Below are 25,881 nucleotides of genomic sequence, written 5' to 3'. Positions count from 1 at the left end.
TAAACAAGATTTTGTGGGTGGCATGCTTTAGATCAGGAGGAGGATAGTAATCGAGGACACGAGCACCAGATGGGTGAAGGAAAGTCCAGATAGTGTTAGTGTTGAACATCCACAAGAATGGACACCAATACAACTTTTCATTCAATCGCGAAATTTAGATTGCACCGAACCGATTCCTCGTTTCGTGTGTTTGTTTTCGTTTCTCCTGTCGGTATTACAGATACATGTTCTGTGTCAGAGTTCCTTATGAATTGCATATACGGCGTACCTTCATTTTGGATACCAATAGAGTTTCATTTTGGATATCGATTCAATAACTTTCTGTTTCTTTGGTTTTTGCTTTAATTTTAACTGTAGAAAATTTTTATTGTAATTGTTCATTTACTTTAGAACGTTCTAGGATCTACTTTCTATTGGTATCCATTCTTGTGGATGTTAAACACTAACACTATCTTGACTTTCCTTCACCCATCTGGTGCTCGTGTCCTCGATCACTATCCTCCTCATCTAAAGAATGCCACCCACAAAATCTTGTTTACTTGCGCAGAGTCGGAAGTCTCGCGGCGCAAGGCTCCGTCCCTGGCCTTTGGGTTAGCATGTTGTGATTAACAGACCTGCATTTATACATATACATAGTGTGTCTCATCTTCCTTCCTTGCACATGAATCTTGCTCGCATGCACGACCCACTTATCCTTGACTCGGTCACCGTTACCGTGCCCAATCGCATCATGCTAACCCAAAGCCCGGGGACGTAGCCTTGCGCCACGAGATGTTCAACACTAACACTATCTTGACTTTCCTTCACCCATCTGGTGCTCGTGTCCTCCTCTAAAGAATGCCACCCACAAAGTCTTGTTTACTTGCGCAGAGTCGAACGTCTCGCGGTGCAAGGCGCTTCCGTGCAGAAAACTAGGAAGCCTACGTCCCCGGGCTTTGGGTTAGCATGTTGTGATTGGGCACGGTAACGGTGACCGAGTCAAGGATAAGTGGGTCGTGCATGCTAGGAAGATTAATGTGCAAGGAAGATTTTCGTTTAAATGCGGGTTTGTTGATCGTGATCAATCAGTTCATCGTCACTTCTATCAATCAATCATTCGCTCTTTCCTCCATTAATCATTCATTCATCTCTCTCGCTCTCTCTCTTTGTAAGGCTCTGTAGTACACTAGCGCCCCCTGATCAGCTGCGGCCTGCAGTGCCGGTACATCGTTACGATTAACAATATAATCCACCATCCGCTCGCTTACTTGCCATTATAATGTCGACGGTGATGCCTGCTAGTAAGAGTAGTATAGCGGGGGCTAGAAGGTCCTGCCGCCACATCTTCACGTCTAGCGGCCGCCACCTAATGCAGTTCATTGCTGCAATGCTTGTGATAGTACAGTGCGCCCGCTACATAAGCGTAGTGCAGGCTTCCGACGCAGATCCGCTCCAGGACTACTGCGTGGCCGACCTGTCGCAGCGCCAGCTGAACGTGAATGGCTATCCGTGCAAGGATGCGGGGAACGTGACGGAGGAGGATTTCGTGTTCCATGGTCTGGCCCGAGCGGCCAATGCTACCGCGAGCCCGGTGCTGGCAGCGGCTACGTTTGGGTTCGTGGAGGAGTTTCCGGGCGTGAACACGCTGGGGCTGGGGATGGCGCGCCTGGACTTCGCGGTGGGCGGGGTGATCGTGCCCCACACGCACCCCAGGGCCAGCGAGATCATCTTCGTGCTGTCCGGCAGGCTCTACTGCGCCTTCGTGGACACGTCTAACAAGCTCTTCGCCAAGGTCCTCAGCCCCGGCGACGTCATGATCTTCCCACGCGGCCTCCTGCACTTCCAGCTCAACGTCGGCTCCGGCCCCGCCACTGCCGTCGTCGCGCTCAACAGCCAACAGCCGGGCTTCCAAGTGGTGGCCAGCTCCCTGTTCACGCCCGACATCCCTAACGCCGTCCTCCGCAAGACCTTCTTCCTCGACGACGCTACGCTCAACTCCATCAAGGCCACCTTCCAGGGCACCAACTAACGAACGTGCTTACCTCTATCCAATAACAACTGGCACATAGTCCCAGCTACCTAGCTAGCTGCGCCTAGGCCGCTAGCCGCCAGTTACTAGCTCGAAGCTGTCTACATATATAAATCCATTTATATATATATAGAAACGTGTTGTTTTTTTAATGGACGGATTACATAGCAATAAATTCGATCGATTGCAGTTCGGTGTTGCACACAGAGTTAATTCCCTCACTCAGCAATATTGGATGTGAGATATACTTAATTGCTCACATAGAGCTTCTTACGAAAGGTGAATGCATCATTAACTAAGCCTTACATGTTTACAACTTGATACAAGTACCACGTGTTATTTCGTGTTGATGTCATTCAATTTGGTGGATGCACCATCTATGTCCAGCACCCTCTATCATATATATGTACCGAATGCGTAGGGCAATGAGCAACCCTATTTGATGCCAAGATAAATTTTTGGTTGAACACTTTTCATCAAGCCCTTATTCAGTTGACAAGCAATGAAGAACTTGTGTTCTTGCTTCAGCAGAGTGAGAGCTAGCTATCACATAATAATCATAGGCCTCTCTTGTGGGCATGTCAAAATTTTCTTTTTGGATAATTAATGAGGATCCACCATAACCACCAAAGAAACCATTGTTGTGTTTAATAATTGCTCTAAAGCTATCATTGTTGTAGTGCAATTTTGATCACTCTAACTTGTGATTCAAAAAGGGAGGCTTTCAAAGTAGAATTAGATCAAACAAGGGGGAAAGTGGATCATAGATTGTTGACTTTGTCGTGAACCTACTCATGCCCTTTTGAGCAAATTCTTGGCTCACTCCGAATAGAGTTCAAAACAAAGAGTTATGCCCAATTTAGTATATGCCAATTTCTTTAGGTTCTATGTATTCAAGATCATTTTTTATTTTTCTAGAAACATCTACTCCTTTATGCATTAATGGATCACCTTGCTTTTTGGTTCACTTTACTAACCTTTTAGGCATCTCTCATCTTTTTGTATGTGTTTTGTTTTTGAGTGTGTGTACTGTTCGATGTATTATGCACACATTAGAGAATTTTAATGGTAAAAAACGGGCCCTCTAAGAAAATACAACCTTGAACTTTCTCTCTCTAGAAGAATAGCACATTTTCTCATTTTTGGGCCAAAAAGTGTCCCCATTTGTACCAAATGGTTGAGATACTAAATCAGCTTCTTTCCTAAGGTAAAAGCAACATCATTAAATGCCCCAAATTCAAAATTGTTGAAAAGTAAGAGTTTCTTCTAAAGTTTCCTGCTTTTGTAGCAATGGTGCAAAATCCACCACACATATGTGCAATGGCAAATACAAACTCACAGATGTCACCACACATAGGTGCAATGGTGGACAAGAACATGTAGCAACCTCCTCTCAACATCAATGCCAAGTATCACCTCCACATAGACATAGAGAATGCTTATGCCCCATTACAAAAAAGGAGGGGAGGAAATTACATCTCAGAAATAGTGAAGATGCAACTACGTGAGGGAGGAGCAAGGCATGTGGACCTTTGGTGTGATGGTTCTCTTTATCCCAAAGATCCTCACACTATTAGCACCCCACCCTTTTCCAACCCGACTACACTTCTTAGGTTTGTCGAAGATGGCAAGAATGGCCTTCTTGGCTATTGCAAAGCTATCTCTACAACACCTACAATGGAGAGTGCAATGATGCACATCAAGAGTAGAACCATCAATAACTTAAAGGTGGAATGCAACCTCCAAGAAGAAAAGATCGAAGCCCAACAACAGGAGATAGAAAGGCTGAACAAGCAGATACAAATTTTGAGACAAAAACAAACATTGCTTAGCCCTGGACAAAGGAAATGAGAGCTAAAGAATATAGAGGATTTGAAGGTGGGCTCTAGAGGTATGAAGAAACGAATAAGGGCTATAAGGTTAGGAATCTCTTGTCTTACTACACTGTGCTTTTTTGTTATTATGTCTCCTTGCTTTAAATTGTCCCTCTTGTTTAGGGATGTGCTACAGCCAAACAATGAAAATTGTAACCCTGATGTCAACCTTGCAAAGCGACATAAGCACTTGTTAGCTCAAAAGTTCTAGAAGAACTCATATAGGAGAAGAAGTTTAAGGTAGTGCAAAGGCAAGTTGTTGAGTGATTTGTGAGTGAGAACATGGTTTCTCTGGAGGGTATACAGAGCACCATAGATGAGAGTGGTATAAGTCCCAATGGCTATGGTTTCTTACAAAAAGAGATTACAAGTTTATTTAAATCACAGGGTATCAAGCCAAAGCTCCTACCCACAACTACAGCAATCTGGAGACTTTGAAAATATCTTAACTTAAAGTAGGAGGAGTATGTTGGAAAGCCCTATCACATCAATTGAGAGTTTTAGGAAAAACAGGGTCTGGTTATCTATGACGAATACAACATTATCTTCATGGATTTGGAGATAATACAGGTCCGAATGGTTGAGTTTTACAACATCTCACATGCAGAGACAAATGGCATATTGAACTTTATTGAGATTCAAGCTCATTAGTCTTCTGTCAGTTGTTTTACCTTAGTGAATAAGGTTAAGCCACACTAACTTAACCATGGTTAGTAGTAGGTCACTTGGTTTTGTATGTGTGTAGCACATACAGTTTACTTTCGAGATTGTGTTGATGGAATGGAATGAATTGAAGGGAGCATGTCTACTACCCTGGTGCCTGTGCCTTTGTCTCCATGTCTCTTTCTCTCAACTCTAATATGGTATCAGAGCTTTGAAATACAATCCTGTCGATCCAGAAAGACAAAGAAGAGCTCAAGATCTTGGCTGCAAAGACACTTAGAACACCATGAAAGAAGCCAAAAAAGGTACACGGCCCCGGTCTCCATCACCACGGCATAAGGCAAGCAAATAGATATGAGAAGGGCATGGAGACCGATATATAAAGGGATACTCCCCTTGCGGAGCCTCTCAGAAAGAACTCCGAGGTCTTCCATTAATGCCTCTTTGTCTCCTCTATACTCTTGGGAGAAGATGAAATATGTTGCTATAGCTAAGGCGATAAGGAGCACTGAAGCTGAGCTGCCCAAATGATAAGGTGCACTTGCAAAGTGTAGTGATTTGAGTGCGCCGAATGTAGAGGACTTGGAAAGCGGCGGATTAAATCCCAAGAGCACCCGTGCTTCAACCAAATCACATCACGGGTGGCAGAGAGGAGGCGCTCTCCAGACGTAGAACAGCCTAAGGAGTTGCCCATGAGAAGGAAATAACGGTGGAGATGCAGGTAGTATGAGCATTGAATACACAAAACACATGCAAGGTGTGGCTATGCAAAATTGTATTAGACCGTTTGGAGCAGGCCTAGAAAGCTATGGCCATGGATGCTTACCACAGAAAATGTGCTAATCAAGGCTAGAACTACACAGGAGAAGAAGCTATGGCAATGGTGCATCAAGACCTCCTGAGGTTGCTATACAATCTAATAGAAACTGGCCGCCGACCTGAGTAGGTGTAGTTAAATAAGGCTATTCCACTAGCTGCAACTCCCTTGGTTCGAGGGCGTCTGTAGAGAGGCCTTGCGCTGCATCACATGAGGTAGATGCAAATGCCATGGAGCTTGGAAGCAATGCAGCACCTGATGAGCTGTCGAAGTGACGTGGAGATGCAACAGTAGAACAATCCCCAGCTATGAGCTCAATTGGATTGACTGTAAGAGGGGACAAGGAACATCTGATCTCAACAAATACAGCTGATATGTATGTATTTTACCATGGTTCAAAACATCTGAAATAAATTGCTGAGCAAGTGTCTGGGTAGTACAAATATGGCTAGTGGCTTTCTTTTGCCTAATTTGTTGCTCACATGTCTACATAGCCATACACAATGTAGGTTTTCCATTTTGCAGTGGGGCTGATTGTTAACAGTTTGTGCTGAAGAACTTGAAAATGGCAAACACATGAGAGAAGGATACTATCACTCATATAGTTGGTGAAAAGCATGACTACAACAATTTTGTTTTATGAAAATTCAGGATGTCTAATTTCTTAATTGGAAGAGGCTATTGGGACCTAGTCGCAAGTCTTGAAGATGAGCCCAAGCTACCGAAGGATAGACCTCCAACACATGATCAATTAAAGGCACACATGACTTGGTTGGCAAAAGCCAGCAAGGTCTTGCATTGGTTGTCATTATGTGTATCAGACACAAAGGCTATGCAAATTGCGAACTGTACTTCCCCAAAAGTTGCTTGGGACTTATTGATGAAGAATTATGGGCATGTCACTCATGTGAGAAAGACACAACTGAAACAAAAATTCAGCTACATATCCAGGAATGCAAGGTCTATTGAAGACTATGTCAATGAGATTAGATCCATTGCAGAACAACTAGGCTCAATTGGAGCTGAAGTTGAGGATGATGATTTGGTGGCTACTACCCTCCATGGACTTGGAAAGGAGTATAAGCAATTTGATAGTTCCATTTCAGTACGTCAAGAGCAGCCTGACTTTGATGAACTTGTGGCACTTCTATTGCATGAAGAAGTGAATCTTGGACTTAATACAAGTTTCAGTGGGTCTAAAAACAGCAGGGACAGTGTCTTCTACTCCAATCAAAGTGGTAGAGGTGGAATAAGAAGATCAAATTTTAGGGAAAGAGGTGTTGAAAATGCATATGCAGCCCATGGACAGCAAGCTATTGGATGGAAAAATAGGAAGCCTCAAGCAAATAGAGGTGCCTCAAATGCTCGTGGAAGAGGAGGTTATTCACCTAGAGAAAGAGGCACTTGGCATCAGCCTCAAAGGACTCATGGAAAGCAATCAAATGTAAATAAGGATTCCCATTATTGTGGCAAATATGGGCATGTAGCTAAGGATTGCTACAAGAAGCAGAATGATCAGAAAGCAAGAGGGAGGCAACATGGTAGTTATGCTTCTTCTAGTGGTATGTAGGAGGATGACAGGTTGTTTGCTATGCAACATGTGAAGAAAGGGTTGCCTACACAGGGCAAAGCAGATGATGTATGGTATATAGACTTAGGGGCATCTAACCACATTACTCATCATGGAGAGTGGTTTGACACATTGGCACAAGGTGCTCATTGATATGTTTGCACAAGGGATGATACGCAACATGACATTATGTATACAGGTACTGTTCCCTTGATGATGCATGGTGATAGGAAAAAGAGTCTCTATGATGTGCTACATGTACCCTCCATAACCAAAAACTTGCTTTCTATGGGATAAATGGCTGAATGAAATCTACAAGTTAGATTCAATAGAGATGGATGATATATTGAAAAGTATGGTCAATGATGCAAAGTCATTGCTAAAGGCAAAAGAAATGGCAGGATGTTTACATTGGATACAAAAATTCCAGCATTGAATGTTTCTATGTCCTCACATGACAATGTTGCAATAAGGGACATTGAGATATGCCATAAAAGGATCAGTCATGTAAATGTTCAAAAGCTAAAGAATATGCAGCATAAGCAAGTTGTACTTGGACTCCCTAAGTTCAAGCATGCAAAATTGGGACATGTATGTCAATCATGTCAATTTGAAAAGCAATCAAGGCTTCCATTTATGAGGCATGTAAGCACTACTACTAGATCATTACAGCACAAGAGTGATGTCATGGATACTTTTCAAGATTTCAAGAGACATGTGGAGAAAGAATTGGCATGCTACGTCTCATGCTTGAGATTTGATAGTGGTGGAGAACATGTTTCTAAGGACTTTGATCACTTTTGGCAGCCCATAGGATTAAAAGGCAATTGACATGCAAGTACACGCCACAACAAAATGGTGTGGCAGAAATGAAAAATAGGGTGATCATGGAATCGGCTAGAGCCATGTTGAATAAGAAAAGCCTACCAAATCTATATTGGGCAGAGACTGTAATGATTGCAGTGTATGTCATGAATCGTACACCAACAGTAGGGATACATGAGGTGACTCCTCATGAGAGGCTTTATGGGATAAAGTCAAACATTAGCCATCTTAAGGTTTTTGGATGCTTGGCATATGTACATGTTCCAAATGAAAAGAGGAAGAAGCTTGATCCAAAGGCAAAAAATGCCATCTTTATTGGGTATGCACAAGATAGGAAAGTGTACAAATGCTACAACCCTTCTACTTATGAGACATTAGTCTCAAGAGATGTGGTATTTGATGAGCTGAAATCATGGCATGAGAAGAAGATCACATTTCTGAATAATGATGATGTGTGTTAGGAGACTCATGTACATGTAGGTACAAATGAAAGTGTAGAATTTTATGGGCCTTCTAAAGATGCTACTTCGTTAGTTAGTCCTTGGACAAGTAGATTGACGACTTCAACATCTTTGTCCATTGACACGGGTATGTCAGTGAGGGGGAGAAATGTAGATAAAGAAAAAGGCAAACTTGATGATGTTACAGGGCCACTCACTTGTGGTTATGATTTACCTGGCACTAACAGCTTGGATAGTGAGTTTGGTATTCCATCAGTTCTAACTCCTGGTGTGAGACATAGATATGTACCACCTCATGAGAGAGGAGATTCTCATACGGCACCTCACTTGAGGAGATCAGAAAGAGTCAGCAAGCCTATGGAATAGGCTTACATACAGTGGTTATACGGTGAGGCACTATGCATTTATGGCAAAAGTCACTAGCTTCAAGGAACCCACAAAGTTTTCTAAAGCTATCTTGGATGATCATTGGTGCAAGGCAATGAATGAGGATATTCAGCATTAGCTGAAGATGACACTTGCGACTTGGTTGATTTTCTTGAGGAAAAAATGTATATTGGTTGAAAATGGGTATACAAAGTGAAGTGTAAATCAGATGGCAAATTGAAAAGATACAAGGCAAGACTTATGGCAAAAGGGTATGCACGAAAATATGGTCTTGATTATGAGGAGACATTCAGCCCTGTTGTTAAAATGGCAACTATGAGGATAGTGATTGCTTTGGCAGCATCTAAAGGATGGAGTATGTATTAGATGGATGTGAAGAATTCTTTTGTCAATGGTGATTTGGTTGAGGAAGTATACATGGATCAGCCTGAGGGCTATGTAGATCTAGATTTTCCTACATATGTGTGTAGATTGAAGAAAGCGTTATATAGGCTGAAGCAAGCACCTAGAGCTTGGAATGCTAAGATAAGTGCATGCTTACAAAAACTTGTTTTACTATGGGTAAGGTTGATCATGCCCTATTCACAAAGAAGATAAGCACTGGCTATGTGATATTAGTCATCTATGTGGATGACTTGATCATTACAGGTGATGATGTCATAGGAATTGGAGAGATCAAGCAAATGTTACATGCTGAATTTTAGGTCAAAGATCTGGGTGAACTAAAATATTTCCTTGGGATTGAGGTTGTCTCTACACCTCATGGTACTTGGTTGTTGGAGAAGTAGATTATGGTCTATTCTATGAGCATGGTAAGCCTTTGGAGCTTATAGGATATACAAATGCTAACTGGGCAGGAAGTACCTATGACACGAGATTTACTAGTGGGTATGCATTGTCCATTGGTAGTAGTATGGTCAGCTGGAGCAGTAAGAAGAAACCTATAGTTGCACTCTCTAGTACTGAGGAGAGTATAGAGGTGCTAGCCGTATGTGAGGAAGCATGGCTCATGAAGCTTCTAAATGATTTGGGCATGGAGGAAGTCAAGCATGTCACACTCTATTGTGACAACATGAGTAGTGTGCTCCTAGCCACTAATTCTATCTATCATGTTAGGACTAAGCACATTGAGGTACACTATCACTTTATTAGAGAAAAAGTGATTGCAGGAGACATTGATTTGGTCCATGTGAGGACAAAAGACCAAGTTGCAGATATCTTTACCAAGTCATTGGGTAAAGATAAGTTTGTGCATTTCAGAGAACTCCTTGGAGTGAAGTACCCTACTTGAGCTTGAGAGGGAGTGTTGAAATTCAAGTTTATTAGTCTTCTATCAGTTGTTTTACCTTAGTGAATAAGATTAAGTCACATTGACTTAACCATAGTTAGTACTAGGTCACTTGGTTTTGCATGTGTGTAGTACATATAGTTGACTTTCGAGAATTTGTTGATGGAATGGAATGAATTGAAGGGAGCATGTCTGCTACCCTGGTGCCTATGCCTTTGTCTCCATATCTCTTTCTCTCAACTCTAATAAACTTTACATTAAAGATGGATGAATGTTAGATTTTGAAACAAGTTACGATGAAGAGGGTAGCCATTACATTGATTCACACGGCAATGGAAAACATGCCAAAGGATAATCCAGGTTACTTCAGTGTATAGTTCAAAATGAATTTATGGTGGCTTGGGACATTTCTTGTTGTGTCAGAGAATTATGAAGCATTGGAATGGGTCTTTCAAAAGACTCCACTATCAAATGTTATTAATTCTCAAATGAAAAGAAAGACGACACTATTGGTTCCAAATAGGGGCAAAATTCAAGTTACTTGGCATCTTGCATCACACTTGAAGACTCTAAAGTGCTTATGTAATTGTAACAGAGGCCCAATCACCCTTTTTTGCTTGCATTTCATGGAGGATGCAAAAACACTTGATTCAAAGTGGTGAAAGAAGGCGCCTAATTGTCAGCAGTTCAACAAAGATTTCAAACCAATCTTTGATATACCTCTATCGAATGTACATATATGTACAGTGCATGCACTTTTTCCCATGATTGAGAAGCTTGTCAACTTGTACATTGGATTTACTTGGAAGATCACAATCCACATAGAATGAAAGAAGAGGATTGCCACTATTGAGATGTCATTGGCAGACATGACCTTGGTCTGACGCGAGGCTTTGTTGTGGTTGGCCTTTTCTTTGTGGCATCTGTAAGCATATGACAGTAAGTCCTTGGGCCTTGCATCAGACCAAGAAGGTCCTTGAGCCTTGCATCAAACCATGATGGCCCAAGAAGGGGAGGTTATAATAGGGCGAGGGGGACATGGTTGACGGATTGAGGGGTCTCTCTTGCACCCTGATGGCCCAAGAGGGGAGCAACACAAACACGAAGAGGCAAGGAACATGCGGCAATACAAAGAAGTAACTTACCTTGTGCTTAGTCTTTTTTAAAAATTAAAAAATAAAAATCCAAAACCACTTATCAAACGATAAGCTCAAAACCAGGCTTTCTAAACTTCATGTACTTGCAATGAAAAAAAACAAAAATAAGGAATGAGCTACTACCTTCAACGAAAAAAGAATAATCTTATGCAACAATCTTGGGATAGACTCTACCCCAGTGCTAGGTTGAACCCCTGTGACATTAGGGTGCCTTGATTCTCTTTAGAAGGGGAAAGGGAAAGTCTATTCATCATGATCGCAACCTCAACTTCAAGCTTATTAGAAAATTTGATATTCATTTCTTGTGTTTTGTCTACAAACAAATCCTATTATGTGCTTAGTTGTGAGCCTATTATGTACATTCCATATTGGGTTTGATTCCTATTATGTGCTTGGTTCTGAGCCTGCCTGCATGGTTAGTATATGTTGCTACTTAGAGTCTCGCCATGGAGCTTTCTCATGGCACTTTGTAATTTCTTTTTTTTTCATTTTAATCAAATTCTATTTCTCTAAATAATAATAATAATAATAAAGAATGAGCTCCCATCGAGGCCGTGGCCCATAACAAACTTGATGTGGGTCACTTCAAGAGGTGTTAAATGAACAGTATGGACACGCTTCTCAGTAAATCGGTCTCATGAGTTGTGTTCCTCCATCCTCTCCACGTTGTCATCTGCGGTTGGCTCTGACAAGCCTCACATCTTCTTCCTACGATTGGCTTTGACGTCTTCTCCCTGGTTTCTTTCCTCTTGTACCTCTTGTCTTTTGTGTGCTTTCCTTTCCATCTCGTACAAGGTATGCTTAATCTTCTCTTACTAGTCACAATGGTGTTGGAGCCCCAAGAGAGACACCAAGGAAAATGGGGTTCTACTGCAAGAAAATTGATCTTGTAACATCAACAAGCTTTTATTTCATTCTTTTGATGACCAAAACAAAGAAAATTGCAATTCTTCACGCAGCATCATAGTAGATATCTCCCACAGATTTGATAGAATCAACCATAATCTTCATCATGTTCATAGAATCCATCAATAGAACAAGGAACATTAAAACATACACCATTTTTGAATGGAAATAAATCACATAGTATTCATCTTTAATGTCTTCATAGTTCTCTCTCTTAATCTCTCATATACAATTACACTATTTTGATAGAATTGGCTCTCTCTGGCTCTCTCTCTCTCTCTCAAGTACATCATCTCCTCACAATAATACTCAATAATGACTCTCAATAATCCTTCTTAGGTCTTGGATGCACCTCCCAAGAGGTATGTCTGATGTGAAGAGGCACCAGAGCCACTACAGTGTCTCTTCATAGCTTACTATTGTCACTGTCACTCAAGTCTTCTCTTCAGTCTTCAGCAACTGCTTCTTTCATTTTTTTTATCTCTTTTGAACTTAGATTCATCCTTTCCAAAAGTTAGAAAACTTTCCCAAAGTCACACATACATTCTACAGAATGCTTATAGAAGATCTACAGAATAGAACAGAACAGAGCACATACAGAACAGAGACAAAGTAGATACAGAGGCTCTATAAAGGGTTACAGAAGGTCATCAAAGAACATCAAATCCTCATAACTAATACTAAAATCATTCCAAACTATCAAAAACTATTCAATAAGCTTTCAAAATATTTCAACCTTCGTCAATCATCAATCCATGCTTCATACGAAAGAAAATCAGAACAAAACAAAGGCTATACAGAAGATATGAGAACCAATCAGAACCTTAACAGAACCTATCAGAACATCACAGAGCTTCATATTTCCACTGAAAATCATCATGAACTTCCAAAACATAATCAATATCATCCAAAACACTCTCAAACACTTCCATTAACAACCATACATCACTGTAAATCCATCAAAATCAACCATTCAGACCTTAAAAATAACAAAATTCAATCAAAAATTCTTTTTTTTCCCACTCTCAACATATCCCCACACTTAGAAAGGAAGCGTCCTCGCGACCTAAGGAAAAGAAGAATGTAAGTTTAGTAAAGAGCTCAATTTAATCTTCTTGAGTATCTTCAACAATCACTCCACCACGACCCCAACTTATCACCTATATCTCTAGAAAAGAATACTACTAAAGGAAAACTTCGTTATTCATTCACACATATGATAAACAATAAAAATTCATGAAAATTTTGTAAAGGATATAAGAGGTTCTTCAATTCTCCATCGTAGGCTTGCCATCCACCATCACCATCAATAGTTGAAAAGAGAGCTCTTGAACAAATTATTCAACTAGCAAGAACTCATCACATACAAATTAATACAACACACACACAAACACAACCACCTGAATGACACCTCCAAAAAGAGAGATATATATCATTAAGAATCATCCAAAATACATTGCAAAGGCATCAATGAAGGTGATCTCTCTTGAAGACTTGGTGATTACAAAAACGATCCATGGATAAGGACTCATCCACAAATGTCTTGGGAGGATTTTGAAAGAACTGAAGGTAGCACATCCGTTCTAGCAAAACAATGTATCTGCTAGGTAGACAAAGGACATGAAAATATAGGACATCCAATTGTTGGGAATCAATGTTCACATTAACATTCATACAAAGCTTTGGAATGTCTTTTTGATCGTTATGGGAATGCCTATGTATATATGCTAAGTGCCAAGAAAAATGAGTTGTCAATCTCACTGAAGGATCTAGAGATTGTGAATATTGGTGATAAAAATAGAGGTAATTTTGGTATTCTTGACTAGCAGTTGTCCAGTCTCCTGGAATTAATGGCCAATTAATCTGTGGTCCCGTAAGAGAATCAGTTGAGCTCCATCCTCTTCTTCTCAGAATCTGCTGATCAAATCCTTCGTACTCACTAACCAAGTGAGGGGGTTGAGAAATAGAAGTGGCAAGAGATGAAAGTAGAATAAGTAAAAGAGGATAAAGAGATGGGTAGGCAAAATCATAAAATGAGGAATAAGCTAAATAAAATGAGGAATAAGCTAAAGAAGGAGTGGCTAAAAATTTAAGCGAATCAGTTAGGAAATGTGTCAATTGATAATCAGGAAAAGTAGAAGGTATATGGATAGATGGAGAAGGACATGGCGGGGAAGGAGAAAGGACTCAATCTTCAATGAAAGAACAATAGGTAAAGATTGGAATTTGAGGAAAAACCTCAGGTTGAAAAAGGAGAGGTAAGATAGCTACTAAGTTGGATTGATAAAGGGAAAAATAAGTATCATAGCGATGGGCCATTTGTTGGTAGTACAATAAGCTAGGAATATAGGGACCTAAAATAGATCGTGGATGGTAGGCATCAAAGAAGGATGAATCAAATGGATGGTTCTTGGAAAGATAAGCTAGGAGATCCACCCTCAGTTGGTTAGTGCTCTGCACATAAGTAGAAGCTGTGTTTTGGTATTGGGTCAGGACTACAGAATCAATCATTGAATTCCATGAAATGTAAGGGCAAGTAGCCACTTTAGAAGAATAGCACTGGAACATGTCATCTATCCTCAACTCCAAATAGTTGACATATAAGGAAGCTTGTAAGATCACATCCCCCACATACCAAGCTAGATCTACATCATCTGAAATTAACAAATCACCTCGTAGATACATATAAGATAGCAACATAGTATCCGTTATCACAAAACCTTCAAAGACCATACGGACAACTTCTCTCAGTAAATCAAAAGACCAAGCCTCACTCCGACCATCCTCTGGAAGAGGGAGATCCATCGTTGAGAGCTTAATATAGAAGGCCAACTTCTGTAACAACTGATAGTGGACAAAAAAGAAATGGTCCGGAGAAACATACTCCTTAAATTGCTCAAATGTAGACCATAATAATCCATCCTGGACTGCAATCTTTTCACTTTATCTTCAAACAATGGACATAATGTGGCCTGTCTCTAGAGAACTGCCAAGTCTTGTTGAGATAGAGAAGGAATCATAGGAACATTGGGGCTTGGAGGAACGGACCGTGACTGTGCCAGTTGGTCCTGCAACTGCTGAATCTAGGAAGCTTGGGATTCCAATGTAGTCTGCAAAGCTAAGATTTTCATATCTAAAAGAGTCTTAAACTCTTAAGCTTCTTTAGACATTTTCTCTTCCTCTTTCAAAACTCTAGTGACCTTTGACCGACCCTTTGCTAGCTGAATTTTCAAAGAATATATTTTTTCTCTCTGGGTGTCAATCATTTGTGTCTGCTGCTCCATCTGCTTAAACAGATCAGCAAGAGTGTCCTTAGTAGAGGCTAACTCTATGGTTGCCGTATGCATCTGGTCTTTGGATTGCATCAATTCTTCATAGAAAGAAGCATATAACTGTTGAACACAAGCTATCACTGAGAGTTCAATAGAACTCTGGATGTCGTTACAAAGGAAAGGAATGGCATCCTTTGACACTAAACTATTTAGCGAAGAAACTAATATTTCCAAAGAACACTCTCGATGTGCCCTGAATAAGTTGTTGCATGTGAGGTAGGCATGAAGGTCACTTTGAGAGGTAGTAAGAACTGTTACTAAACGAATGATTGGTGGAACTTTCTCTACTACACACTTCAAACGCTTCCATTGAATGACCAATGGAGGAGGGGAATCAAGATTCCCTATGTCAATGGGCTCTGAATCCTCTGCAGGTGGAGGGGGAGGAACTGGATCAAATGGATGAGGGGATAGCACACCCTTCTTAAGGCCTGAGTATATCAAGAAAGCATATAAATACGATCCATAAGTTATGTTGGTAACATTCCCTCTAGTCACTTTGACAAAATGTTGGTCCATCTTCGTAAGAAGGTAAGTACTCCAGTCAATGGCAACCCCTTTTAACACCATCCTGGAAGCTGTGAAGAGCTCCTTGGACAAATAGTGAGATGGTGTCTTGGCAAAAAGAATCACTGATCATTGAGAAAGACACTCCTGAAGTGTTAATCACCTTCTTGACATCGAGGACCTCTTTGGTTTGCTTTTGTAACAGCTTGAGAATCTCGTCATTTGAGAATTACTTTCTGGCTATAACAAAGGGTTCTCCTTTGTAGGGAAGAGACAAAGCCTTCCCTACCCCTCTAGGTGTCAAAACCATAGAAGTACCATGAACCAAGCCCGATTTCTTACTGTATGAAGCAAGAAACTCATCACATAGGGCTTGATCGTCTGGAATCAAAGGGAGTAAAGCAACCACGAAAGTTGCAAGGCTTGCTTTTGTGATAGGCTCAAAAGTCAATAGAGAAAAATAATCCCTATTGATCAATGGGACATATGAATAGGAGGAGGAGCTTGAGGCGCCATTTAGATGGAATACACACACATCACAAATACAGACAATCACAAAGAATACCTGCAAAAGATCAAAATAGATTTTTTTTAAAAATCGATCAAAAGAAGTACACACACATACGTAACTAACCAATTGACCACCCCAAACAACCCACATCCTAGAAAATATTCGGCATGACCCCTACACATATGCGACTGAAAGCTTCATGCTATGCAACAAGCAGGTACCCAAGACCCCGTATCAGGCAAAAAAGAAAACTACAAACTGCACCCATAATTGTATCACACAATCAAACCATTATACCTCAAAAACCTAATTAGGACATAAAAAGAACTTTGATAAACAATGTCAACTTAAAGAACTATACGTGCCCATCCTATGAAGCGTATTTATTAAAAAGGGAAAAATGTATAGTGAGGGGAATGATTTTAGTGAAGGGTTCATTTTAAGAAATTATTAACAATGGTTGGAATTTTATTAGGTTATAAACCTTAATAACAAAACGGTAGTTCAGTTTTAAATTGTTAGTTACAATTTATTAATGTAAAATGGTACTCTTAATGAAGCCCGGACTGCGATTCCCAGACTCAGGTCTCTAAATGCATATTCATTAATTAAAAATTTAATGTGTCTGAAGCGCTCTTCTTTTTCAATGCGTACATTTTTTTAACGGTTGATTCGTTTTTATTTAAAAATTAAAGTGCCTCTAAAGCACGCGTAGCGCGTGCAAAGTGAACGGCGGGTTGATTGTAAGTTATTAGAAAATTGTGTGTTTAGCACGAGTGGGCATGGAAAAGTGGGTGAATAAAGTTCATTTTAATAATAAAATGTGGTTAAGAGATGACAAAAAAAAAGAAATCAAGAAAAATAGATACCTCGTAGGGGTGTGTATGCAAGAGACTGAGGGCGCACTGAGTAGTCCCAAATGTAAGGAATCCAACAAAAAAGCAAAAACCACTGACTGAAAAAAATAAAACACCTTAGTATTTTTTTGTTTTATTTTTTTCTAAAATAAAATAAATATCAAGGCAATATTAGGGGGATCACATTTGGTTTAGGCAATGTTGATGAATGTTTGGGTGAAATTAATATTATTATGTTTTTTTTAATTTTAATTTAGGTGTATTTTGATTTTATATTTTATGTTGTTTTGTTATTTTTTGTATATATTTTATTTTAAAATATTCTAAAAGAAATCAAATGCATTGAGGAGTTTTTATGTTTTTTCTAAATTTAATTCTGATTTTTAGGGATTTTTAATGAATTTCTCTCAATTTTTAGTGAATTTTAAAAGGATTTTAAATATTATTAATTTTTTGCAATTAATTATTTATATTATAATTAGCAAGATCAATCGAAAAATTGCCCAATTTTTTTTGTTTTTAAATTGAATTGTTATGAAATTTTAAATGTTTTCAAGTGTTTTTAGGTATTTTTGAAGTATTTTTCTCGAGTTTGTGGAAAATCAAAAGAAATACCGGGGCTGCATGTGAACAGCTGTGTGTGCTCGGTAGGTGATCTAAGTGTATTAGGTGAAGTTAAGTAACTTGGTGAAGTTAGTTAGGGGGATTAAGTTAATTAAGTTGAGTAGGTTGATTAAGTTGGTTAAGTTAGTTAGGGACCTAACTAGGAGGAGGAGGGGTGCAGACGGTGGGCAGTGGCGTGGTGGAAGGAGGAGGGGATCTAGGCAGCGGCCCGTGGTGTGGTGGGAGGAGGAGAGGTAGGCAGCGGCCCGCGGTGTGGTGGGAGGAAGAGAGAGAGGAAGGCGGCGTGTGGGAAGAAGCAGGGTCGAGGGGAGGGAGTGCTTGGGTGGGGGAGGAAGGAGGACCGAGGGGAGGGAGGCGGCGTGTGGGAAGAAGCAGGGCCGAGGGGAGGAAGCGCCTGTCTAGGGGAGAAAGGAGGACCGAGGGGAGGGAGCGCTTGTGGGGCGGAAGGGAGAAAGGCACAACGTGAGGGAGGGAACGCGCAAACAAGTAAGGTAACATGTTTTTTTTAAAATGTATTTTTCTTTCATTTGTTTTTTAAATTAATTTGTTATTGGTGTTTTTTGTTTTTGGGTTGTGTGGGTTGTTGTTCTTTTTATAAGTAATTTGTTATTGAGGTTTGTTTTTTTTTAATTATGTTGTTTTTTTTTAAATTATATTTATAAATTTGTTTGAATGTGTGTGTTTGATGATGGTTTTTTTTGTTTGTTTTTTCTTTTTTTTGTTTTTTTGGTGGGATTGTATTTTGTTTTTTTTGTTTTTGTTGGTTGTTTTTTTAAAAAATTTTGTTATATTTGTTAAAAATAAGTGCACCTCCGTCCCGTGCGCATGCGCGGAGCGGGAGTAAAAAAATTTGTATTGGTAGGATCAGACACGGTGGGTACGGCGACATGCAATGCACAGATGCGATGGGGGCGTCTCGAGGCACTGAAAACCAAAAACATGAGCATTCACACGCAACACGAGAGACGCGGCCACACGACGAAAAGGAAGAAAATTTAATAAAACCCAAACCATACACTGGATCGAAAGACCATAAAAAGAAAAAATATGCTTGGAGACGAGGAAAAGATGATAGAAAAATGTGACACGGGTTCCAGGGCAAAATCAAGATGTTCACATGGAAAAAACACGAAAAACGGCTCCAAAAATACAGTCGAGGATTAATATGGAAAAATCTGCTCACCCGAACACAGGTTGAAAAGAAGGAAAAATGTGCCAAATAATGTGCCTGAGAAATCTATCACATCAAGACATGGTTTCGACCGAGAGAGGCTACGTTCACATGGGACAAACCCAAAAACAGTACCCAAAAAGAGATTTAGAAATTAATATGGAATGATCCGTGTACCGGAATAGAGGATAGTAAAAAGGAAAAATGTCTGCATGAAGGGAATCCAAAGGACTGTTACGTCAAAACTCACTATTGGTGGAGGGAGGAGGGGTTCGCATACAAAAAATACAAAAAAGACACTCGAAAACACATGGAAAATTTAATAACTAAAAATCCGACAGTCGAAAAAGAGGGGGAAAAAAAGTGGGGGAAAGGATGGCGGGACAGGGTTGTCAAGTTAAACTAGAATTCCGATGAAAATTGGGCATGTTTACATGGAAAAATGTGAAAAATAGGCACTAAAAGGGCTCGAAAACTCACAAAAATTAATAGCTGACCAACCGTGCATCAAAAGGACATGGAACAAAAAGAAAAAATGTCAAGAGGAAGATGGAGGACAAGGCTGTCATGTCATATAGTTGTTCGGAAGCAATAAAGTGCATTCACATGAAAAATCGTCCCATTTACGAGAAATACGTAAAAAATTAATAACTCAAGAACCATCGGTTGGAATAGGGGTTGGTAAAAAGGAAAATGTGGCAGTCAAAGGGACAAACTAGATTATGATGTTAGATATCAGGTCCAGTGAACGTAGAATGCGTTCACATGGAAAAACATAAAATTGTTCAAAATGGAATAGCGGATGAACCGTAAGTCGGAACAAGGGTGTATAAAAAGGAGAAATGGCCAATTTGGAGGAACGAACAAGGCTATAAGGTGGGATGTGGGTTTCAGTGAACGTAGGGTGTGTTCACATAGAAAAATGGCAAAACAAAGGATAAAGGCAAACAGACAATGAACAACCCCGGGGACAGGGTGAAATATAACGGATGAGTGGGGAAGGGACCCCATCAAAGAATAACAATGAATTTATGCATTTGAAGGTGGATAGATGTATTTCCATAATTATGTACAGAATTGATGCATAGGGACGCGCCCCCACACTTAAGACCTTACCGGGCAGGGTTAGATGTAGCAACATAACCTAGGAGTCGTCAACCAACTATCCGCAGGCATCCCCACACTTAAAACATAATGTACACTTGTAATCATAAGGATAAGGTTAGAAAGACTTGGCCCGTTTCGCGGATGGTCGAAGGAACCGTCACTACTACAAAAGGGTTGGAGTTGGCTACAGGAGAGGTACTCATATGGAATGAGAGAACAATCACTCGCCCCATAACTTACATCACTCGAGTTAATATTGATGGAAACCTAGATCTCACACCCAGTTTAGGAATCAACAAGGGGGTTGATGTAGAGGGAGTATGCCAGGGTGCACAATTGATGGTGCATTAGTGCATCCTACCCGTCTGGCATAGGTGCAAGCAGGAATGCCAGGGAGCCTTGCAGTGCAGTGTACAGAATAGAGTGACGTGTCCTGTGCTGATAGCATAGATCCATCTCGTGTGTGCATAGGGAAACAGAAACGAACCTGACTCCAATGGTCGTAACGTCCCTCAATCCTCACCTCTCGATACTTGATTGAAGAACCATCCATCACACTCAGCCCATTGATGTAATCCTCATAGTCACTTGTGTGGAGGTTATATACCTTATGCACTTTTGATGGTGCAACAATGCATTGATGATGCAACCCGTTCCTGAAACCCATTGATGTAATCCTCACTGTCACTTGTGCGGAGGTTGTATACCTTATGCGTTTTTTATGGTGCAACAATGCATCCCGCCCTGTGCCGGTATACAGTGTAAGAAGGAAGGCCAGGGAGCCTTATGGTGCAGTACATAGGAACAAATCGTGCATTGTGCATTGAGAGGCCCATCTCATGCGTGCAACACTCCGTTCACACATCTCACCTCTCATTTGATTTGAAGGGAAAGATTGGTCACTCACCCCACCCTCTATCTCACTCTCTGATAGATACAGAGGGTAGCCCATACTCACATCCCCATCCTGTGAGGATGAAAGCTCACATCACTCAAGGGGTTGGTGATGAAGATCATGTCGGCGGTTGTTGTCAGGTGAATGATGAGATTGCCCAAGAGCTTCTAGAGAACAAGCTTTTTGAAAATTTTTACAGATGAAGTGTTGTGCTTAGAGCATAGAGCTCTTATATGTTTACGGAATATTTTTCATTAGAGTAAGTGCTAGCATTTGATGCCTTTGAGAACTATGAATATGAGTTTAAAAGTCTAACCGTGGTGAGTATTGTTGTGCTAGATGGAGTGACTAATGTCCATTTAGGGCTTTGGTCATTAGATAAAGCAAGTGCAAGAAAGCTTAGAAGGGATTTGGAGAAGATACCCTTGTGTGCCATAGTGTGCCTGGACAGTTGTCCCCCTGCATTCGAAGAAATGTCGACTTGTTCACTACAAGTACAGGTTTTTTCATTTTTTGCACCTTCAACTTCAAGATGACGTGGAAGCATAGGCTCCACCAACCACTTCTAAGGGTGCTTAGCTGGCAAATGATGAGGATTATGATGAAGAGATACCCATCGACTTAGAGAGGAAGAGCAATCCTTGGTAGGTTAGCAATCCTATGGTGCCAGGATTTGATATAGATGCCCCAGGGAAGGGTAAAGAGATGGAGGAGGAGCCTCAAGGCCTTCCTTTATCATGCCTGACGAGCTTCAAGATGGGCCTAGAAAACGATGAGTTTATTCTTTTAGTGGATATTATGTAGCAACTAAATATACGTGAGGACTACTATCTTGCGGCATTAGTTGAATTCAGCAATGATGATATTCGTTTCATTGCAAATGAAGAAGATAAATACTTCTTGGCGACTCAGAAGTCAAGGAGGGGGATTGCAGGACAGGAAAACAACTCTTCACACAATTTTTTGAGGAGGCTAAGTCACAAGAGAGCTAGTTTCCCCCAGAGATAGAGACTACTCAAGCTGCAGAGAGCGTTTAGAAGTGTTGGACATGGGCAGGATCCAAGAGAGAGAAGCAACACCAGGCGTTGGGGGGACAATCTTGCTATGGTCAAGAAGAGTGCTAGAAAACGATGAGAATCATCTGGTAGTGCATGTTCCCTTTTTTCTTAGTGTTAAGTGGTTGTTATTTCTATGGCATTTTTCAATTTTGCTATGTTTGATTTCCAGCTTCTCGTTTGTGAAGATGAGTTCATTAAAAGGGTCGGAGGAAGCATGTTGGTAGGCAGAGCATTCTCATCTTCCTCCAATTTAAAAGAGACCAGAAAGGATTCCAGGTTGGCCCACTATGTGGGATGTTTCAATCATAAAAAGGCAACAAGTCGCATGTACACATCTACATATACAAAATTGAGAGACAAATATCTATATGCATATTATTTGGCAATGTTTTCTTACAAGCATATTTTCTTTTCTTGTTTCTTGACAGATCGTAATATTTCACAAGGATTTATCTCCAGACAATGCGGTGCTACCTCTTTTTGCACTGAAGGTAGTTTCTAGGTATTAGGGTGGCCATCCTATGGGGTGACAACCAATGCTGAGAAGGTGACACTAGTAGCAAAGTAATTTTCTTTGCAAGTTTTTGGCATAAGATATGGATGCTAGGCGCTTCAAATGCCATCTTCTTTGTCAGGTCAAGCTATTACATTAGGGATGAAACAAGTTGAGGACCTACATCCATATGGGAAGAGAAGATTCATGAGGGAAAAAAAACAAGGCTATGCAAGGGTGCACTACTACAACCTAATGAAGGCCCCTCCACATTGATGCTAATGTCAAAGGTGAAAGATGAGAATGACCAAGAGCACTCCCCGAAGAGGATGACGTTGTCATCAAGTCCACCTTCTCCATGCTCTAACTCTTGATTAACACCATAGCTCATGACATTCCCTCACTCTAGATTGATTCTTGGCATTTTGGCACCTTTCCTTGGATATCATTTAAATTTCCTTGTAATTGCAAAAATCTTTACAGTCTCCTGTTGTGCTCTGTGAATTAGTCTTCTGTATGACCATTCATGTAACTCTAGTAGACTTGAATGTACCAGACTTTGTTTCTCAGTATCCATTCATGTAAACAAACTGTTTGGTAGAATTTCCAATTTGAGTTTTGAGTATTAATGTTTTGCTTGTGTTTGAGTGGTCTTGGTCATCTAACCTTCTCCATTAAGTATCTTGGATGTTTGAATTGGTGACATGTTTTCTTGTTTTGGGCACAAATATTAATAATATTAGATGTCAATGGGCTACTCTTACAAAGAAGGCAAAGCCCTTTTCAAAATACATGTCTATTGTCATGGTTTATTGTGGGAAACTATGTTAGGTTGTGGGCAAGATTTCAACAGTTTATAGTAGACTTTTTGCTAAAGGGATTTTGAGTAGGCATATGGTCATCAATGCCAAATTGGTATTTGACTCCTATACTTTGACTACTATCATGTAATATACCAATTGATCTTGAGCAGCATCTTGAATTCTTTTATGATAGGGCTTGGTGCTATGGAGGACCCAAAAATTGAGCATCCTTATGAGCTAGGCCATGGACTATTTAAAAAACCTTTTGCACATATAGACTTTGAAATCGACCCTAATAATACAATGTTTATTTATGAAACACCAAAAAAATCAAGGTACAATCTAGTTGGAAGCCTCATTAAGGCTCTTGGCTTTGAGGGCGAAGAGGATGATGATGTTTTTGAGAGATTGAAGCCATATCTTTTGCACTTGTATTGGTTTCCAAGATGTACTACTGAATATGTATGGTCAAATGATATAATGTAGAAACGCATTATTCTTTGATTGTTAAAGACATTTGGATAGTGTATTGTAATGTATCTTCTTTTATATCTTGTGAATTTAAGAAAATGTATGAATTACATCATCTTTGTATTCCTCAGAGGCAAGCACGATTAAACACACCAAAAAAATAGCATTACCAACAATAAAAGAAAAATAACACAAAGAACCAACTCTTAACAAAAGGTTTGTGTGTTATAAAAGACCCATCCCTTAAGAAGGGTTGTGTGTTACAAGGTGCAGCTTATTGTGTCAATTACATGATGTCAATTACTCCATCTCTGCACTCAAAAATACACCAAAACAATAATGCAACTAATTGTAGAGAGAAATTTGACAAGAATGGTCCATAAATGATCAAAGGCTTTGTGTGTTACAAAAGATCCATTCTATAACAAAAGGTGTGTTACAAAAGATCCCTTAACAGAAGGGTTGTGTGTTACAAGGTACATCTTGCAAGAGAAGATCAAGCTACAAGGTTGCATGTCACAAGAGTGGCTCACATTGGTAGTACTAAGCTTTGGCCTGAACTCTGCCTTGAAGGTCCTTGCACATCATCTGTGATTCCCTTCTTTTCAGTAGATACTTTCTATTGTGTATGAAGCCAAAGTCTTCTAGTAGCATATTGGGTGCCTTATCGTTGATGTCTTTGTGAAGCTCGACCAAAGCACATTCCTCTCTTATGCTTATAATGGTCAATAGAGATGAGGCCTCATCTACCACCTCAATGTCTATAACCTGGTTGGCTTGCAAGCTTGCAACCTCCTGGTCCATTGGCACAAGCACTCCATTGATATAGTGCTCTCCACAATACCATAATGATAGTATAAAAGTCTAGGTTGTGATCATGTACTTTGCCACAATTGAATCAAGGACAATGCAATAGTGTACATGTCCAACCTATTTCATGAACCATTGGCTCTGCAGTATCTTTGCCAATAATTCATTGTCCATTCGCGTGCAAAATAGTATTGTCTTGGTAATGTTAACATCAAACTCCCAAAAGAGTTCTGCAAAAATGTTGATAGGCATAGATAGCATGATCTTCACTAATTACTTTAACAAGCATAGATAGCATGATCTTCACTAATTACTTTGGAATGGTAGCTCGTAATGATCGTTGCACATCTATGTATATCTTGCTTTGTGTGGACTCTACTCCAAAGTAATCAGGCATTGGCCATGCCAATCTATTCTTGTCTACATCTCAAGGGAGTGCTTGGAGGTAACCTTTCATGTGAGACCGATCTTGAAGTTTGTAAAAATAATCATAAAATAAGAGGCCTTCATTTGCAAGGCTCCCTCCAATCCTTCCCTCGTACTGTAACTGTCCAACATGTCTATGAAGCACATGGATGACTCCTACAATGGGCTGCTACTCCTCATAGGATGAAGGATAAATGTCTGAAGCAGTGACACATGATATTCTCACATAGAATACAATAATTGTTTGAAGAAATGACAATAACGATACATAAAAACCAAGAGGGTAAGCCAAACCTACAGTTTGGCATGTGAGATGGAAGCCTTGTCCCATATCCAAGTGCCATTACAATCTGATGCTGCATGTAGACGGGCTACGCAAGCACCTCCTTCATAGTTGTTTTTCCCTGTGGAATTTTAAATTCCACCACACGTCCCTTCCATGCCCATTTATAGACACTTCCCTCATGCTTGCACTTTCCTCGTCATGGCTGTATGAGCACCCAAGATACCTTAGAGATGAGAACTTCTGTCCATGTATTCCCATCAAGGGTAAAGAGAACCAAGATAGAGAAGACAGAAGTTGAAGGTCTGCAAGGCAAGGGAGTAGCATTGTTTGCAACCACTATAGAACATCGAGAAATTTTGCACTTACCCCAAGGAACCACTCGTCTAACCTATAGCAAAGGACTTCCTCACACTCTCATTGTTGGTCAATGTTCAGCATACAAGTGCTATGCATTTAGGATTTTATACCATGTGGCATGAAAGATACAAAAGTGTATTCTTATTCTACACAAACATTTTATTTTAAAACAATTTAGCAAAGTGGAGTGTAAAAATCAGCCCTTCAATGATTTCAA

General features: G+C 40.2%; 1 protein-coding gene across 1 annotated transcript; it reads left to right on the top strand.

The window, feature by feature from the left end:
* Positions 1 to 1,056: 1,056 nt before the first annotated feature.
* Positions 1,057 to 2,587, top strand: LOC148037149 (germin-like protein subfamily 3 member 3). Its single transcript, XM_087677247.1, has one exon. It carries the CDS (start codon positions 1,259 to 1,261, stop codon positions 2,006 to 2,008), a length of 750 nt encoding a protein of 249 aa, XP_087533373.1. The 5' UTR covers positions 1,057 to 1,258; the 3' UTR covers positions 2,009 to 2,587.
* The last annotated feature ends 23,294 nt before the right edge of the window (positions 2,588 to 25,881 follow it).

This window comes from Lygodium microphyllum, chromosome 4 (genome assembly GCF_053477565.2).
Source record: "Lygodium microphyllum isolate KBCC chromosome 4, Lygodium_microphyllum_v1.1.10, whole genome shotgun sequence".
NCBI lineage: Eukaryota > Viridiplantae > Streptophyta > Polypodiopsida > Schizaeales > Lygodiaceae > Lygodium > Lygodium microphyllum.
This window is presented reverse-complemented; position numbering and strand designations above follow the sequence as displayed.

Coding starts and splice junctions, on each gene's coding strand:
- LOC148037149 (XM_087677247.1), top strand. CDS start 1,259: ATGTCGACGGTGATGCCTGCTAGTAAGAGTAGTATAGCGGGGGCTAGA.